General features: G+C 37.0%; 1 protein-coding gene across 3 annotated transcripts in view; it reads left to right on the top strand.

The window, feature by feature from the left end:
• The window catches only part of CNTLN (centlein), a 155907-nt gene that overhangs the window by 102040 nt on the left and 35888 nt on the right, over nt 1–17979 (top strand). For all 3 annotated transcript variants that reach the window (XM_072404404.1, XM_072404403.1, XM_072404405.1), the window contains exons 20-21: nt 11443–11646; nt 17528–17625. In XM_072404404.1, the coding sequence (XP_072260505.1) occupies nt 11443–11646; nt 17528–17625 (302 nt within the window). The remainder of the gene's footprint in view (nt 1–11442; nt 11647–17527; nt 17626–17979) is intronic.

Genomic DNA, 17979 nt, shown 5'->3' with positions numbered 1-17979 from the left:
TCATGTACTATTATTTGGCAAATGTTTTCAGTCCTTGACCAAATCCCTTTCAGGTTTGCTGGTTTACTCATGATAGTCAATGTTTTCCAGTCTTGGAAAACTTTAATAAATCAGACCCACTGACTACCAAGGAAGTGCAACTAGTCAATAATGTTTTGCAAATTTCAGTTTCACACCATGTTGCTTCCTGTACACTTTTTGTTTATTTTTAATTTGTATTCACCATTTATAATTTTACACTATGTAAACAATTTTTTCAGTGTGATTTTTAACCTATTTAGTTCGCTCATTTATGTGCATCTTCATGTCTTTTTGTAAATAGACCTGCCATATATTGTACTAGAAACTAAAGTATTACTACTTGAAATAGAGACTGGTCTGGTGTCATGACATTGTTATTGCAGTGACACGAGTATGACACGAAATATTAGTAGCGGAGAGGGCATTAAGTTAAAAAGCCCAATAACCAGCTTAGTCATATTTTAATGTAATGTAAACATCAATGGCGGTGGCAGGGTGTTTTTGGAAATTTTAAAATGGACTTTTGTCTTGTTTTATAGACTTTTATTATCTAAACAGTTTAGTACTGCCTCGGCTGATTTTGGAAATACACATTTTGGTTTATGTGTTTAGTTTTACTTTAAGGCCTTGCTTGTTGACAGATTTCATCTGTTGCATTTAAGGTTCACTGAGACATTTTAGCAGTATTCCTGAAGTTTGGAGCCCTGTACTGAAAACAGCACAAGGCCCAAGATATGCACCATTAGTTACCTAAACCTTTAATAGTAGCAAACCATTGAACATGTATCATCTACACGTCATGCTATTTTTTATTACTGCAGGGACATAAATGCAATACACATTAAAAATTAATTTCTGTTCTAATGTGGTTCTTACTAAATTTCCTTTAGCCTATAAGAGTTGTTTATTTTCTTTTGTTATATGTATTTTTGAATATATAAAATGGTACTTGTATAGAATGGAACTTATTGAAACATATTTTACTGTGCCAGAGGGAATAGACCTTTCCATGGTCTATGGCACACTTGCTAATTTGTAACAGCATACGCTTCCTTCGTATCCAAATCTCTCAATGATCCCCACAAGATAATTTTGTTGGCAGAAACTGGAATACTACAGACAGAGACAGATGTTTTCGCAGTCCGTACTTTTTAATCCACTAAAAGTCCCAGTGGGTAAAATCACATGTAGATGAGAGATTTATAAATATTGCATAAGTTTTGAGGCAGATTTAGCAGTTTATTCAACCTCACGGATGGACATCTGTTACCTAATACCCTTCGGTTCTACTATTTTGGTTGTGTTGAGATTTATTTGTCATGATAGGAATTGCACTTGTGTTTCCATTTTACATATCACTGTCCACATAAAGCTAGAAAACAGGTAGCCTTTCTTGATAAAATCCCCATCCAAAAGCCCAGTCTGAAAATGCAAAAATAAAAGTTTGTGCATCTTACATGCCTAAGATCAAGCAGGTATGTTGGGGACCTTTGGCCGAGTGAACAGATATTGGGATCCATGGTGTCACAGATCCATGCATGATCAGGGGATCTGACCCCTTCAGTGTCACCCAACTTACAGTCCCCTGCTGCCAGCCCCATCTCTGCTTCTGGATCCAACTCTCGGCACACTTCCTGGTCCAGGTCATGTGATTCTCAGTCAGCTTCTTTTTTGCCTCAGAGGATTAGGGTATTCCGCAGAGGCACTCCCTCTGCTGGCAGGCATGTGAACAACACCTGGGGCTATCTCAGCACCAGCACTCCACCTGCTGGTGGGGTTAGAGTCTGTGGCTCACAGGACCTACGCTAGTCACATGACATCCCCTTCTTAAGGAAGTGACCTGGCAACAGGAAGTTGCCTGGACAACGAGTTCCTTGCGGTTCTACTCCCAGGTTTCTACTGCTTCAGTTCCTGCATGTAATTCCTGTATTATCTTTGTACTGACCTTTGGCTTGTTTTCTCACTACTCTTGATTGCTGCCTGCCCTGACCTTTGGCTTGTGTAAATACGCTTTTGGATTTCTCCCTGGCCCTGCCTTTTGGTTCCTGCTAGTCAGCAGTCACCTGCCTTGCTGGGCACGTTGTCGGCAACCTGGCAGTAGCTAGCTGCACAACATCCTCACCTCTAGAGGCTCTGGAGAAGGCCAAGCTACTGCTTGGACCCTGCACCCTGTCCATGTCTCCACCCACTGGGTTGGTGACACAGTGGGTCCACCACTTGGCCCTGTGGAGTCGTGACACTTGGAGTGCTAAGTAGCAGGTGAAAAAAATATTATTGGACAAAAGATCTTTCTCTTGCTCATAGTCTAGTTTATTCTGGTATAAAAAAAAATAAAATACACCAACCCCAAAAGAATTGTATAGGCTTCCATTAGGAACTACTTTTAAAGGGGTATTGTCCCAGCATACTGATGCTTGGACTTTACTGAGTCGCTTACTTAGAACAAGTTTAGAGATAAAACACTCATTTACATGTTCTCACCAGTCCCTTTTTAGTCAGGTGCACCACTTTTCTGTTACCAATTGGCTTTTTTTGGGAGGTTACTGAAAAGTTGGGCTACAATGCAAGAGTCACCACCTGCCTACAGCTTCTTCCCACCCAGCGTAAAAAAAAAAAAATCTGGGGAGAATACTGCTATCCTTCATGGTATGTGTACTTTTAGGCTGAGACAGCAAAAATGCCAATGACTGTTGATGTTCTGTTTAATCACTATAAGCTACTGAAATTTAGGCACCTGAGAGATCCCAATACTTGGCTTAGTTTAGCTAAGTGAAAATAATTTGTGTGTTGTATAATAAAGACGAAGGCAAAAGTTGATTGTTACCAGTTAGTGCTGAAATGTTAACAGCAAATTTAGTATTTTGTTACCCAGTGAAAAAGATTAGCTTATTAGGTGTAATTATCATAGGGAAAACAGTAATTCTTTATTCATTTTCAGATTACAAAGCTTAATTATTTGCCTTTTAGGGTTCTTAGGGTGTGTGTGTGTGTGTGTGTGTGTTTCTTAGTACCCATCTTGTTTTGCTGAGCTGGGGTTATCTACATAAATATAGATTTATTTTACTATGTTCAATATGACTGTTGTGAGTATATTTTATACTTTTTTAAATTAAGGTGTATGCATTGATAAAAGCTTTATTCTCTATTCCATATGTTTTGTGCATCCAGCACCTAACCCCACCAGGAGCAAAAATAGAGCAATTGCCTGCACTAAGTTTTCAGACTTTTCAGGTAAATCCTGGTTGTCGAAAAAATAATGATTGCCATCTAACAAGCCTGTAGCTACGGGTAATAGTTAACTGACTTAAGGAAAGAAAACATTTTAAGGAATTTCTGCAAATCAATCTAATGATACTTTTGGTAAAGTGTAGGAATTCAGATCCGACTACTCAATCAGTTCATTCTCCTTTCTTTCTTTCTTTCTTTACTTTCTAATCTCTTACTTAACTCTGCCAGCCACATTTTGTCTAGGTTTTGGTTGGTGTAATTGGTCTACTCAGAAATCTTGAACCGTATGACTTTGAGAAGAGCCAGAAGATTTAAAATGCAAAAGTCTGAATTTAAATAGGATCAAAACATATTTATTTCAGTAGCCTCAATGCTTTAGACAGTATTTCTAAGAACATCTAAAGAATGCTTCTGACACACTTCTTCAGATACAGAAGTGGTCTAATCATATTAAAAAAATTGTTTTACCCCCTCTCTGGAATGCACCAATTAGTTGGTTTGTGCCATTTTTTTCTGAACTGATTTTTTTTTAAACTTAAATTTTTTTTTACTTTTACCAAAATAAAAATATGGTATACAAAAGTTATCTGAAAACTACATTGATTTTTGCAATAGCGTAAGAAGTCTGCATCAGGATGTTTGTGATCTGAAACCCTAGAACAGAGGTCGGCAAACTCTGGCCTTTAGACCAGATACGGCCTAGCTGGTAGGTTTTTCCGGCCTAACCCCACCCCTTGCCGATCCAGCCTAATCCCGGCTGAAAACCCGCGACGGAGCCGGAACAAACTACCGGAGCTCCGGAGCCGCATGCGGCTCTTAATCCTCCGTGTTGTGGCTCCCTTTCCTTATTTACCGCAGCTGGGGAACATAGGGAACGTTCCCTCTCCTACGTATGCATTGCGGAGGAGGGGGATTTCCCTTCAGGGGGTGTTCCTGGTGGGGGACAGAGCCATTGGGGCAGGACTCAAGAGAGAGTCCAGCCTAGTGTGCTCCTGCCTACCACTGAAATAGCCTAGTGGCCAAAAAAGTTTGCTGACCTCTGCCCTAGAAGGACACTGTAACTATGTGACTGTCATGGTCAAGACACAAGAAAAAATAAATACCTGGGGAAATTTGAAGCAACTTCCCGAATTGATTTTCAAAAAAAAAAAAAAATTAAAAAACTTAACAAATATTTTACCTATTCCAAAACATGTCTGAGGTAGCAGTGTTTCATTGCAGCATCTTGGAATGTAAGTACTTCCAATGACCACAAAATGCTGCAATAAAACATGTGCTTGTCTTCAGAATAATCCCTGGGCCTTTCAGCATCCCATTAGATCATAGGCCCAGACCGGTCTCAATAGATTAGCTCTGTTTCTTTTTTTGTTTTTTTGAATGACAAAGGTATGGTTGTGTTCCAAGCTGATGAGGGGCTGTCTCTAAATGTTTAGGCCCCATATCTTCAGCCTGGGCCTTATTTACTAGCAGAATGAAGTAGATCTGCTAGTTGTTCTACCTTAAAAACAATTGTGTATGAAGTAAAGAATTTGACCTGTGAAGCACCTGCAAAGATTGTTGGTTGTGGGTATAGCCATAAAAGAAGGTTACACAAATAAATAAATAGTAGGGTTCACAAATGTATTATATCCATGGCTTTGATGACTTATAATTTGATTTGAATTGTGTTTGATAGATCACAATATTGTGTTTGTTAGATCACAATATTTAATATTACTTCATAGCATGTGATCTCTGCCTATCTGTCAAGCTCGCTGATGATTAATATATGCCTTTTTTTAATACATTCAATTGTGGATATGTTTTGTTGTTACTTAAAAAAAAAGTTTAATTTCATTTATTTTCTGAAAGAAAAAAATATCATATGTATCTTGACTATGTGACTTACCTGGGCTGCTATGTGTAGTAGACATATTTTATAGGTCATTTTATTTATATATGTCTAATTCTCTAGGGCCGTGGCTTTTGCCAGACTATACATTCCTTGTATATTGAGGCTGATGAAACACAGTGCTATTATTGATCTGTGCATGACATAGCCTGTCTCTGCTGGCAGAGTGTAGCAACATTTATCCAGGAATTTGTGAAATGTCACTCGGATCATGTTCACAAGGTAAACTGTGCACAAAACAGGTTGTGTGCGCTGTATCCACATGGAGAAGGACGTGACTGCCCTAATCCTGCATCCTATCATCTTGCCAAGACAAGGTTATTTGTTAATGGAATGTCAATGTATTTTGCTAGATCCTGAGAGAAAAGCATTATAAGCACTCAGACTGTCATGCTATGTCAGGACTTTCAAACCGCATCCATAACCTGACTGTATTGCTTCTGAGGGGCAATTTTGGGTGCTCGCTTTAACACTTAAGTTCTAAGTTCTAAGTAACAAATTGATATTCTGTGCTTTCGTTCTTTCTTTCTTTTTAAGAAGTGTAGCATTTGACTTTCAAAAAAAAAAAAAGAAAAGAAAATTAATATCAATTTATTCTGAAGCTATATAGACTTCATACTTTTTTTTAAAAGCAGAAGAGTTTTTAAATTGAACATTTATGCATAAATACCTGGCAAGAGTAATAACAAACTTTTGTAAAGTATAGAAATGTACTTGTGTACCCTAACAAAAGTTTATCTCTTTTGCTCCCTTTTGATCGGTTAAATAAACCATAAACTGTTTCAGTCTGAAGGTGGGTAGGTGCAGGTGTATATATGTATATACACATAAACACAGGGACACACACAAACATTTTGTCTGGAAACGGGCTTTAAAGTCTAACTTCAAGAAAAATGTTTATTACAGTTTAGAGTGAGCAAGGTTATAACCTGTTTAAGGTTTTTTTATTGCTGTCTGTGTTTCCGTTGGGGAACATGAAAACATACAAGGTATCCCCAAAGCTGGCAAAAACAGTTAAGGAAATTTTTTTTATTGTAGGTTTTTATTACTATAATGAAGTATATAATATTAACTATAATAATGACATTTCTTTCTGCAATAGTTTACTTCTAGAACACTGCCATAATTTCTTTTTTTAATTTTGTAAAAACATTAACTGTGTTCTGTATTTGCAGTACAGTGAAATATTTGGGTGTGGGACACTAAGCAATGTGTGTGCTGGTATTTTTCCATTTTTTAGCTTTAACCATACAGTATTTTGTAGGCTCTATGCTTCAAGGTGTAAAAGTATTAAACTTTTGTACTTCAACTGAGGAAATCGAAGTGCCCAGTGGCAGCCTAGTTTTGTCAGATTTTTGGACATTTCAGTGTTTTTACTAATTGCAACCAATTTTCAAGGTGACCTCATAATAGTGCTGTCCGACTCATTTGTCATGTCGGTCTCAAGCAAGAGACTCCAAAGATATGCTCATCTCTATTAAACGTCTGCAATTCAGATATTAAAACATATATTTGATACGCAATTAGCTATAATTAGGAAGCTTCACATCAATAAGGTGTCAACATCAGATTGTTTAAGATAAATGTTCAATGTCTGTGGTTAAAAATTGTTCTTGGCCTGACACTTATGTATGACATGAAATTCTAATTTAACTTTTTTATTTCTCCTTAGTATGCATGCTTAGTATTATTGTGTCATTCATATACTATGCTGACAGAGTGCAAAGGGTGTTAAAATACCGCTGTTAAGAGTAAAAAGCGAATTAATCTACCAATGTCCAATTAGTCAGAAGGTTCTCAATGGTCTCCACAGGGTACTCAAATCTAATAAGTAGTTATCTCTTTGGTTGGAACTCTTTTATAATACTGTCAATTGCTTAACATTTTGGCAGAAGAGACTTCAGGATTGCAATAAGTTTGTTTGACAGAGAGCAGCTTTTACATGAGTGATTGGGAGAAGTCCTTCAATCTGTAGGCAAGCCTGGCAGTGAATGAATAATAGAACTCTGACTGCATTTTAACAATTGCCAATTTGTCAATGATTTGTCCTGTTAAGGACTTGTAAACTTATACATGCATTACACTAAAAAAGTATTTTTAGTATATCTATATTCATAGTATATACATGAATGTAAATGTTCCACGTTTACAATTTTAAAGTACTCCGTATTTTTCATATAGTGTTTAATATTAGTTATCATTTTATTTTACTGTTTTTCATTATTTTTTCTGTCTCTTCCTCTCCCTCCTAAAATTTTCCTAAAGGTAAAGGCGATATACTTTGACTTGGTTTAAACTGTCACATGTTCTAAATGCATACCAAAATGCATATTTTTTACATGAAATAAGTATGTTTCCCCGCATCATTTACCTCCCCTTGAATTTATAAAAATAAAATAAGGTGTTTCAGATTAGAGTCCAATGATTAAGACCTTATGCAGGTAAAAACTGCCTTTTTTTAAACCTTGGTTTTTGTCTTTACATCGCTATTGCCCGGTTTTGTGCTCTCATATCAACATCAAGCAAGCTCTTCATGGCCCTTTTTAATGGTATGGATACCATTGAGTTTGGTAAGGGTATTTAGGATTGCCAAATTATTTGAAGTCAATTTTGTTTTCACTGTAAGTGCTTTAGTATTCGAGCGCCCCACATTTGTCCAAGGCAGGCTGACCCAGCAAAAATCATCCAGTGCTTACCATTTTATGCTACACGGAGTGTCTAGAAACCCCAAAAATGTAACTGTGGGGAAAAAAATCCTATAACTTTTGGAAAAGCTCAAAATATAGGGATGAAGGGTTATGGGACTAGTCTGTTTAAAGTCCTAATGTGAATCTCAATGATGTGCTGCCGGAAAATTTAAAACTTACATGTATGTAAATCCACAACCTCTTTCAACTGATGAAAAAGTTCTCGGAAGAATCAAAATCAAATGATCAAATGATTCAAAGTGCCTTCAAAGTGCTTTAGACAGCAGTATCACCTACTTAAAGCCAAGGCTGTACTTTTCCACAGTACACAAATATACCTGTTCACATTGTTGTTAACTTGTTTCACATTTGTTGACTGTATGAATAAAAAGCATTTCCTCTGGGCTTTTCTCTTGCATATTTATTCCAATATATCACCTTTATCTTCAGTCAGTGTCAATAAAGAACAAATGTTTTTCATTGTTTTTGTTTAAATATATTGAAAAAGTCAACAAATTCATGGTATACATTTACTTTTTCACTTAGCTGTATATACTGATTGACGTAAAGTGTATCTTAGAACAAATTTAAATTTAAAAAAAAAACAGAAAATACATATTTACCACACATTTGAGGAAGGGATATAATGATACCAGATTTCCATTGGCCAAGAAATAAGGTAACAGAAACTTAGATAACAGATGAGGGGAGAAAAAAGCTGAACCATACATCATGCATAAAAAGCTGTTAAGAACATTGCATAATATGTATACAATAGATATACAAGGTAAGTTTTTGATGACCAAACCTGTGAGGTATGAGCAGGGTCCAGGTGGCACCTATATTCAAGAGAGTTCTAAAACTGTAACTGGTAGAACCAGATAGCTGAGAACCTTTCTCTGGTTTCTTTTATTTTAAAACCTTAATGGAGCCACATCCTTATAGTAGGAGCAGCTGGTTGTTTCTGGTGTGCAAGATCCAGCTGCATTGACCAAATGCTTAGTGGAACTAAACTGAAAATAAAAAACTTTCCTGTAATTCCTCACATCCCTCAATCCTGCCAAAAATAACCTCGATTGGGTCCCGCACTGTCTTGCTATCCGTCTTCAACCTGGCGCAGAAGAAGCGCAGGGGCACCACCTCCATCTGTCTTCTTTCTTCTGGCCACGTCATCCAATTGGGTGACAGCCTATTGTAAAAGGGAGAAAGAAGTGCTGATCTCACTGCGCATGCAATCTGCATTTTTCCTCCCTCAATGTATGAAAATGTCCATGCATGACGTAGGTATCACAGAGGGCTCTGTGCTCCCATTCTGTCTTTATCATTGCAGTGTTAAATAAAACTTTCAGAGCTGGGCAGGACCAGAATGTGTGTAGCCCAATGCCAGTGTCCATGGCGCACCACCACCAGCTGTTCGAAATGCAACCTCTAATGTATGCTGTAACTATGTGACTGTGCAGTATAATGATCACAAGCAAAATTTAATACTGGGGAGCAGTCTCTACAACTGTGCAATATGTAAGGTAGTACTGAAGTTCAGCTATGGCTGGCCCTGCAGTACCCCCAAAACATTACAGGGAACCCTGGAGAAAAAAAGAACAGTCCAATGTCACTCAAAAGTAAGCCGCCTGTTTTTAGAAAACCAAAAAATTCTAATTACGTTGGTAAGAAATTTGATACAGCTTTTAGAAGTCTTTTTTTGATTTGGCTGGATGTATTTAAACTACCGTGTTTTAAATGTGCACATAATCTTTATGAAATTTGCTTCTCACCAGTGCAATTTCACTTTTTTTCCCCCCACCTCGTGCTTTTAAAAACTTTTGAATGCTGAATCTAGTTTGCTTAAAAACTGTGTGGTGACATAGCCTTTTTTATGTAGATTGGGCAGGAGTTGACAGTAATTAGCAGTTTGCAGCTATTTTAATTATATTTCTAATAAAGTGGTCTCTAAACACAGCATTTGTGCAAATGGAACTGAAGTAGTTTGGCTGCTGTTGAAGTTGGTAAGTCCTACTCAGTGGAGATAAACAACAAGCATCTGTTATTATATCCCTTTCCAGCTTGGCTTTTACCTTTTACATACATCAATCCCCAGTCAAGGTTATGTAGAGTTAGGTTCACTGGCCATGATGTGTACAAAGGAGATGAAACACAAAGCACAACCTAAGATCATCCAACAAAATATTACAACAGCTGCTCCAATTTATTTACCCTCCAAAAGACCTACAAAATAGTTTTCATACAATATTTATTTATAATAGATTTTAGCAAGTGTTTCTATTAGCTGCTGGTATATAGTCTAAAGTATATTTTTAATTCACTAAAAAGAATAATAATCCTGAACTGTAACTAGTAAGGCATTCTGGTAGTTTGATGGCTCAACCCACCATAAAGCAGTTCTGTTTGTGGAAGATACTAGCATGATAAATAACTTACTTGGCCTAGTCTTAAATGCAGATCTCTGACTTTTTCATTACTTTCCCTACAAATATTTTCTGCAGCCACATCTCAGTGCTGTAGCTTTTTTTTATCATATAAAATCTTACAGATGACTCTGACCACCTACTCCAAATTTGGGCTGACACTAAAGTTCCTAAAACCTTGACGTTACATAGTGGAATTTTTTGCAAGGGTCTGAACGTCCTTTAACTTTTGGGAATTAGATCCGTGTATAGCTGTACAGGGGTTTGTGGGAACTCTGGGATGGTGTAAACCTGGAAGTATGTGCTACTGCCTTGTAGCATTTGCTTTTGTGCACATATGTTGGCTTTAATATTTTTATGACAACAGGATTATTTTATTTTGTAACAAATACAGATACATGTTTTTAGAATTAATTAAATAACATAGTGGGTATGTAAGAGGGTGGTCCCTTTGTTTTATTTCAACACATCTCTGCTCTATCCAAATGTAATACAATCCAAATGATCTTATGTTGAATATTAGAGATGCTCTGTTTTCTGCAAATTCTCTTTGCAGATCTATATGTATATAAATACACACATGCATGAACATGTAAATCTGATTTCTAAATTCATCCATGGTAAATTAAAGCTCGGCTGCACTTACCATACCTAATAATAATGTCACTCTCAGGCATATGGATTCCTCTGTTTATTTACTACATACTATGGAGAATCCATCAGTAGCAATGTGGGTATGCCATAATTTGTTGCTATGTAATTTTGGATTGTCACACTAGCAGTAAGTGAGGGTAATAGAATACCAAGCATATACTTTCATTTACCAATGATTACTCAAAATTATAATATTATATATAGTTAATCATTGAATTATCTACTTAGGCATGCCTCATTTTTGATGCCTTGTAAAGAGACCTTGTGAATTATAGCTTGACATTCTTTCTGTTGGATAGTGCTATCAAAACTACAAAATTATCGTTTGCCAGACTCTTTTTTTTCTGCACCATGATGCTGTGATGCTTTACTTTTTAGAGCAACTTTAATAATGTTCTTGTTGCTTTTTTCACCATTAAAGTTGCCTTCAGACCTTACTGAATATCTTTTAATATGCTGTTACATATTAGTTGATGCTGTGATGCTTTACTTTTTAGAGCAACTTTAATAATGTTGTTGTTGTTTTTTTCACCATTAGAAGTTGTCTTCAGACCTTACTGAATATAAGCATGAAAAAGAAAATTTAGAGAGAAACATGGACCAGATGACTGAGCAGCTGGCCCAAGCCAAAAGATCACTGGAAATGGTGAGCCCCGTGACCTTGGATCAACCTACATTGACTCAATTAACACCATCTAAAAGCACAGATGTGGAAGTGAAGCAGCTCCAGAGCAAACTAAAGGTAAAAACAGGCATTGAGTTACTGAGGAAACTATTTTTATACCAGGCTTTGCAAACTCTGAAATGTCCAACTGTATGACATAATCAAATAAATGTGTGACTTGTAGGTCCTAGCCTGTGTGTTGAGGTGCAGTAACTGTATCATGCTTTCCAGGCACAGGTTCCCAAAAAACAGAAAATTAAATAATTTATTTCATCATCTATAAAACTACCTGAGAAGTTTTGCACATTAGAATCCTTCTGTTTTTTTTTTTTGTAGGGTTGAATACTTTGAGGGTTGCCAGTGTTACAGGACTTTCTTTTTAGACTTCTGAACAATATTTATATATAAACAGGCTTGAGGGCCAGAGTGCTCAAAGTGGTTGCACAGCATTCTCCCCTTGGCTATGAACACATTAGATATAGGCAGCTTCTTCAGTGTTGGAGAGAACTTATTTGTTAAAGGAAAATGATGCATTGTAGATTAAGTGCAGAGAAAAAAGTCAGGGGCACCACATTTTTAAAGTAGAATTGAACTCTTGCCTATTACGAAGCAGTTCATGATCAGAGAGCTAGAGATCATGGTAGCAAAGCCAGGACATAAGGCTCAGAAGGGAAGGGTGTATAGGTTTTCAGTACTTACATTGAACAGGCTACTATCCAAACTATGATCTCAAGTCCTGCAGTTTCTAAAGGAGTTGTTCTCTGAGTCTGTTAACCAGGACTAAAGGCTTCGCAGAACAGCTGACAACAATAGAAAAGAACGTGTATGTGAATGGAAAAATTGGACAGCGGCTCATACATGTGGTTGGGTCATTAGTAAGGGTGAAGTTTTGATCTAGTATTTTTTTTCCCTTCTTTTCTTACTGCTAAAGCTTTCAGGTTTTAGATTCTTTCATGTCTAGTTTTGATCTCAAGTTGGCTCATTGATTGTTCCAACACACATGATCTCTGTTACTTTTGTCCCTTTAAACATCTGTTCTCGTTATTATTAAAGCATACCCTGTCTTTTTACGTCTTTTTCTGAATTGTGCCAAATTGCCCCAGCAGTGTAGTTGACTGCATGTCAGACTGCTACAGATCATTTATTCATGTAATTATCATAGATGTTTTAAAAGGCACAGTGCAAAGTTTTGGAAATAAAATCCTTATTAGAAAATATTTTTTATAAAATGCAAAATTATTAAAAGGCTTAGCTTTACTAGATCATAATATAATACACAAATAACGAGGAAAGATAATTACACATTACACAAAAGTATTATTAACTGCATTAACAGACAATAGCAAATAAATGTTTAGGTTTTCATACCATATCCATAGTAATCTCTGAAAGTATCTTCTGTACATTTTATACTTTAATAGAAATAGCTTCATACTTACAAAGTATATCAATATTAAGCTACCGTATACCTCCTATACAATATGAATATTGAAGAGGGAAACATATGCTGTATTCTTGCCAACAGTGTGATAGTAAAAACTGAGATAGGATCCTTCTATCCACAAAGAAATGGGAGAATAAAAATTCATAGTTTTGACTCTTAACATGGTGGTTTCTTGTCCATTAATGGTGGACCAGTTGACTGGAGTGTTAACACAGAGCAGGGACACATTAACCACAGGGCAAGTCACCAGTACATTACCCACGTTTAATGATCACTTTTGTTAAGAGTGAAAGAAGAATTTCTAGCAGTTTATACAATTCTTGGCAATGTAATTTCATAGTAAGTTTTCTTTTGCATCCTGTCACTCCTTCAATAATGCTAGTCTTAATAAATTGCTTCACCAAGACCTATATTTTGTTTTCTGGCAAAACCTGGCTTTTGCAATTATTTCACAATGTAAAATTGTTTTATCACATTTGAAATAGGAATAGGTGTCTCATGGGTTTTGGTTTAATTTTTGTGGGGGCCGGTTTATATAAACTGGTTGTAAACATTAGCTTTCAGCAGGTTTTCAAGACAAACAGTGGGCATGCTCCTATTGGCTGGCACCTGTAAATGCATTAGCAGAGAAATCACCAACTCATTCGGGTTCACTGCTGTCAGAACTTGGCCAGCTGAACATATGAAGAACTATTTGCGCTCAATCTGTTTAGGCATCTGGGATCCAGTAAAGGCCCATTTGTGCATGCTCTTTTGCAAACTTTACATGCACTTTTACATATGTGAATAGAAATTGTGCAACAAAACAAAGTACTGTTAAGCACACTGGTGTGAAAGGAAAATTTTCATTTAAAGGAAAGCTCTAAATTGGAGGCCCCAGAACTAGTAGGCATTATGCCAAAATGACAGATGGTGGACAATATATGCTGTATTCTCCATTTAATGCATCTAGCCATATGTAGCAACCACCCAGCCTTTCTGTTGATCCTTGACTTAAGAAAGAATTTTATTCTGTTGTATGTCTTTATCTTCCTTTTCTGTACATTTGGTGCTTTGGACCTCACTTCTGAACTTGAGTGGCCTCCCTATATACTTCTCCTGAGGCCTTTATTCAGTACATGGGGCATCGCTCAGAATATTTACCCATAGAAAGGGGCACTTGTCAAGGTTGCCTGCTATCACCACACCTATTTGTTCTGGCCATAGAAGCTGTGAGTTAAGCAATGCACAAATACCGTAACATAGAATACTAGTGGTAGTATATCATAATAATCTTTGCCTGCTCACAAATGGAAAATGAAAAAAAAAAATGTCTAATAGGCTAGGTTATCTAGCCTTTCTAGGTTATCTAGGCTAGGTTATTTAGCCTTTTATTTAAAGTACAAAATGTGATGATAGGTCTGCTTTAACATCTTTATTCCTTACTTTTGTGTTGCAAATTCAAGCTTCCTTTTCAATGGGAATGTCATAGTCTATGCTATTTGTGCATAAACACATTAGTATGACACTCTATACTCAACCCAGCATCCCATTTTAATGTGCTACTTTTGTGACCTCTTTCAATTTGTAACAGGTTCCATATTTTTTATACTTGGTTGCCTAAATTACTTAACCCTTTCAGGGTTCTACCAATCTTCTTGATCTCACATGTAACTTGTAAATTAGAGGGCAAGTTTTACATTTTATATGAGGGTCCAGAAGACCTAGAATCTTTCAGCGTCTTGTTCCAATGAAGCACAGGGGAGGCTTGTCAGTCTTGCACATTGCTAATGATTACTTTGCCATGTTTAAATTGGACCCCCATTATGGGTCTAGGTGGATCCAGTATCCATTGCAACACTCCTGTGGATTCCTCCTAAACCTGGGTCTCCTATTTCTAACCCTACTCTGGGTAACTCTCTCTGTATATGGGAATCAGTAAAATTTTCAGGTCGGCTAATGTCACTGCATACTCCCCTATCCAGCATAGTTGGTGATCCCCCTTTTTCCCCTGGTTTTACTAACCCAGTTGGGTTTTGGTTGTAGGTTTCCCATTGCTTATATAGGTTGGAGTATTATTGTTTGCACATCTTCAGGAAGTCTGTGATACCCATCCATCTGAAATTTTCTGCTACTTACAAATAAAACATTTTGTGTTGGTGCACATTTGTCTCACACATCCCCTGGGTAAGCTCTCTCCATTTGAGCAGATAGGCTTTCATGCTCTATTTATTAAGGGAATGGTATATATGATTTATTATTCCCTTTTAGAGAAAAAAACACTGTCTCCCCTATCTTATGTGCACTGCTGGGTGGAGGACCTTGGTGCATCTTTGTACCTAGAGGGTTGGTCTCACTGGATTTTGGGACACTGTTGCTCATTGCAGTGTTAATAGATCAGTCATTGAAGCCAACCACAAATTTCTCATGCAGTGGTACATGGTGCCGCACTGATTACAAACGTTTTTCCCACACCCTGCTGGATGTCTAACGAGGGGTTCTGTACCACTCTTGATGCGATAATAGATGATTTTGGATAGGTGTATAGAATTGGCATACAGTGCTTTGGTTTCTTCTTTTCCAAACCAAGCGAAAAAGCCTGGTTGTCTGCCACTCCAACTATAGCTCTGGTGAAATGTAAAATAGCATAGTTTTACTAGAACTGAAAATATCCTAATTTAGTAATTTAGTGATTTGGTAATAGATGGTGAGAGCAAAATGAGAGATATGTTGCTACTTCCTTCACTGTCCATCACAAAGTATTGGTGGGGAAGATACCTGTAAGCAAAAGAGGAATATCAAAACCAACCCCGTCAAGTAGCATTTCAACTTTCAGTATAATAACTGGTGTGTATGTTTTGCCACTAGAGCAGTGGTCGCCAACCTTTTCGGTCCCGCGGACCACTAAAAATGCCAGCTCCAGAGGGAGAAACCTCCCTCGTAGGGACGTCATGATGCTAGAACCCCGCCCACTCTCCCATCGCAGATCGGAGCCTTTGATGGGAAAGTGGGCAGGTTGTGTGCAGAGACATATCCTGCCTACTTTCCTGAGCCAGCGATCTGTACGGGGAATATGGTCCGCTGCTCTGTCCGGTGCGTCTCCCCAGCCGGGTCCATCTCCTGACCCTGCTCGGGAGTGCACAGGCCAGAGCCGCGGACCACCAAATTTTTATCGGTTGGCCACCACTGCACTAGAGCTGTCTATAAACAAAAAAAAAAGTCACGGAATGTTTCATGAAAACTGTAACAATTTATTATTTGTCTTTAAACAGTGTTTTTGATTTTTACTGATAGGAGTTACTTTATTTTTAGTAAGAATCACTAGTGCCATCGCTAATGCTACATTCATTACATGCAGTTTTGTTTTTCTTACTTTAGGCCATGTATTGTCCACCTTAGAAATAGTTATAATTGCATACAAATTTTACACTCAGTATCCCAAAGTTGATATAGTAAGTGAGACACAATTTTTGCACATACTTGAACATCTTATAGAAGGCTAAAGTAAGAACAGAAGTAAAGTACTGTACTTGCCCGTTTAGCCAGCCTGCAAGAATCCAAAAACATGGAAGCTGTTTTTACTAATACCTTCATTAGAAAGTACTGAACCTGTTGCTTCCCTTTGAGTCACTAGCTCAAATATTCATATTGGACTTCTGACTGTATTGGTCTGCATATTGTGTGCCAGTTAAGTCACAAATTGTAAAGACTGTTAGTGACTGCCACATGTTATGAACTAGTATTTTTAAAGTAAGCACAGCAATGGCAGCCCCTGTATTTCTAATGACAGGTTTACTACATTAGTGGACCCCTGTTTCTGTTATTGTTTGTGGTGTTTGTTTTAAAATATATTTTTGTTAATCACAGGTACTCCATAAGACACAAATATTACGATGTACACTAAGGATAAGCAAATTTTTCCTTTGTATAAATGTAGTAAACACTTTTGATGCATGGCATTACTTACCTTGCAGGTATATAAAGAATGTGTGTGTGTGTGTGTGTGTGTGTGTGTGTGTGTGTGTATATATATATATATATATATATATATATATAGTGAATATATATATATATATATATATATATATATACAAAAACATACATACATGTCCACTTTTTGTTATATATAATTTGCTGTTTGATTGACATAAATCCTAATTTTAAATAGGATATATAATGATCTCTCATATCTGCACATAACCTAATATACACCTAATGCTGTAACAGTTTAAATGTCCATTGCCAGACTGTATAATAGGCAAAAAGTTTAATTTATTAAGATTGCAGCCCTATATTTTGACTGGGAGCATGTTTCTGCCTTCAGTTTAAACGGACGCTGGATATGTGCAGGTTTGTTATTGTTTGTAATGTTATCCCCTGTTTCCGTGTGTTTGCAGTAATGCTTTATGAAGTGATTGTATATTTAAACCCTCTTGTACTGGAAGGCAGGCAGCATGTTATACTTTGAGGACCTCCCAGATAGATAAAACTGACTTCCAGAGCTGTATAGTTAATTTTTCCTTATCCTCAATTTAGAATATGACTGTTGAAATGGCAAAACAGTCCACAACAATTAAAGCCATGAAAAATGAAGTCCTGGAAAAGGAAGAACGGATGCGGGAACTACAGGAAAGGTAGTGTTTCATTTAATTTCCTAGAAACTGTGCAATCATCCATTGTGTTTGTCGCCACCTTGTGGCTAGCATTGATTTCTCGATATTTTGAATGTTCTCACACAATTTCATGGCTACATATTTTTGGGTCAGGGAAGGCGGAAAGTTGGAGGTGCTAATTCTCTACATTTGTTTTTCGTTTCTCTGTTTTAAGTTTAATATCACAGATGGATTTTCTGCTTTCACAAGAAAGCTGGGAAGTGCAGCTGAAGGTCACAATTTGTGTGAACTCATAAATGATTTGATGGAGTAACCAAAGTTAGATTGAGACCCCAGAGTGGACTTAATCACCCTTGATGTAAATTCAAATCAGAG

The sequence above is a fragment of the Pyxicephalus adspersus genome, chromosome 3 (assembly GCF_032062135.1).
Source record: "Pyxicephalus adspersus chromosome 3, UCB_Pads_2.0, whole genome shotgun sequence".
In the NCBI taxonomy this organism is placed as follows: Eukaryota; Metazoa; Chordata; class Amphibia; order Anura; family Pyxicephalidae; genus Pyxicephalus; species Pyxicephalus adspersus.
The sequence above is the reverse complement of the archived record's forward strand: the minus strand, read 5'-3'. Positions and strand labels throughout refer to the sequence as shown.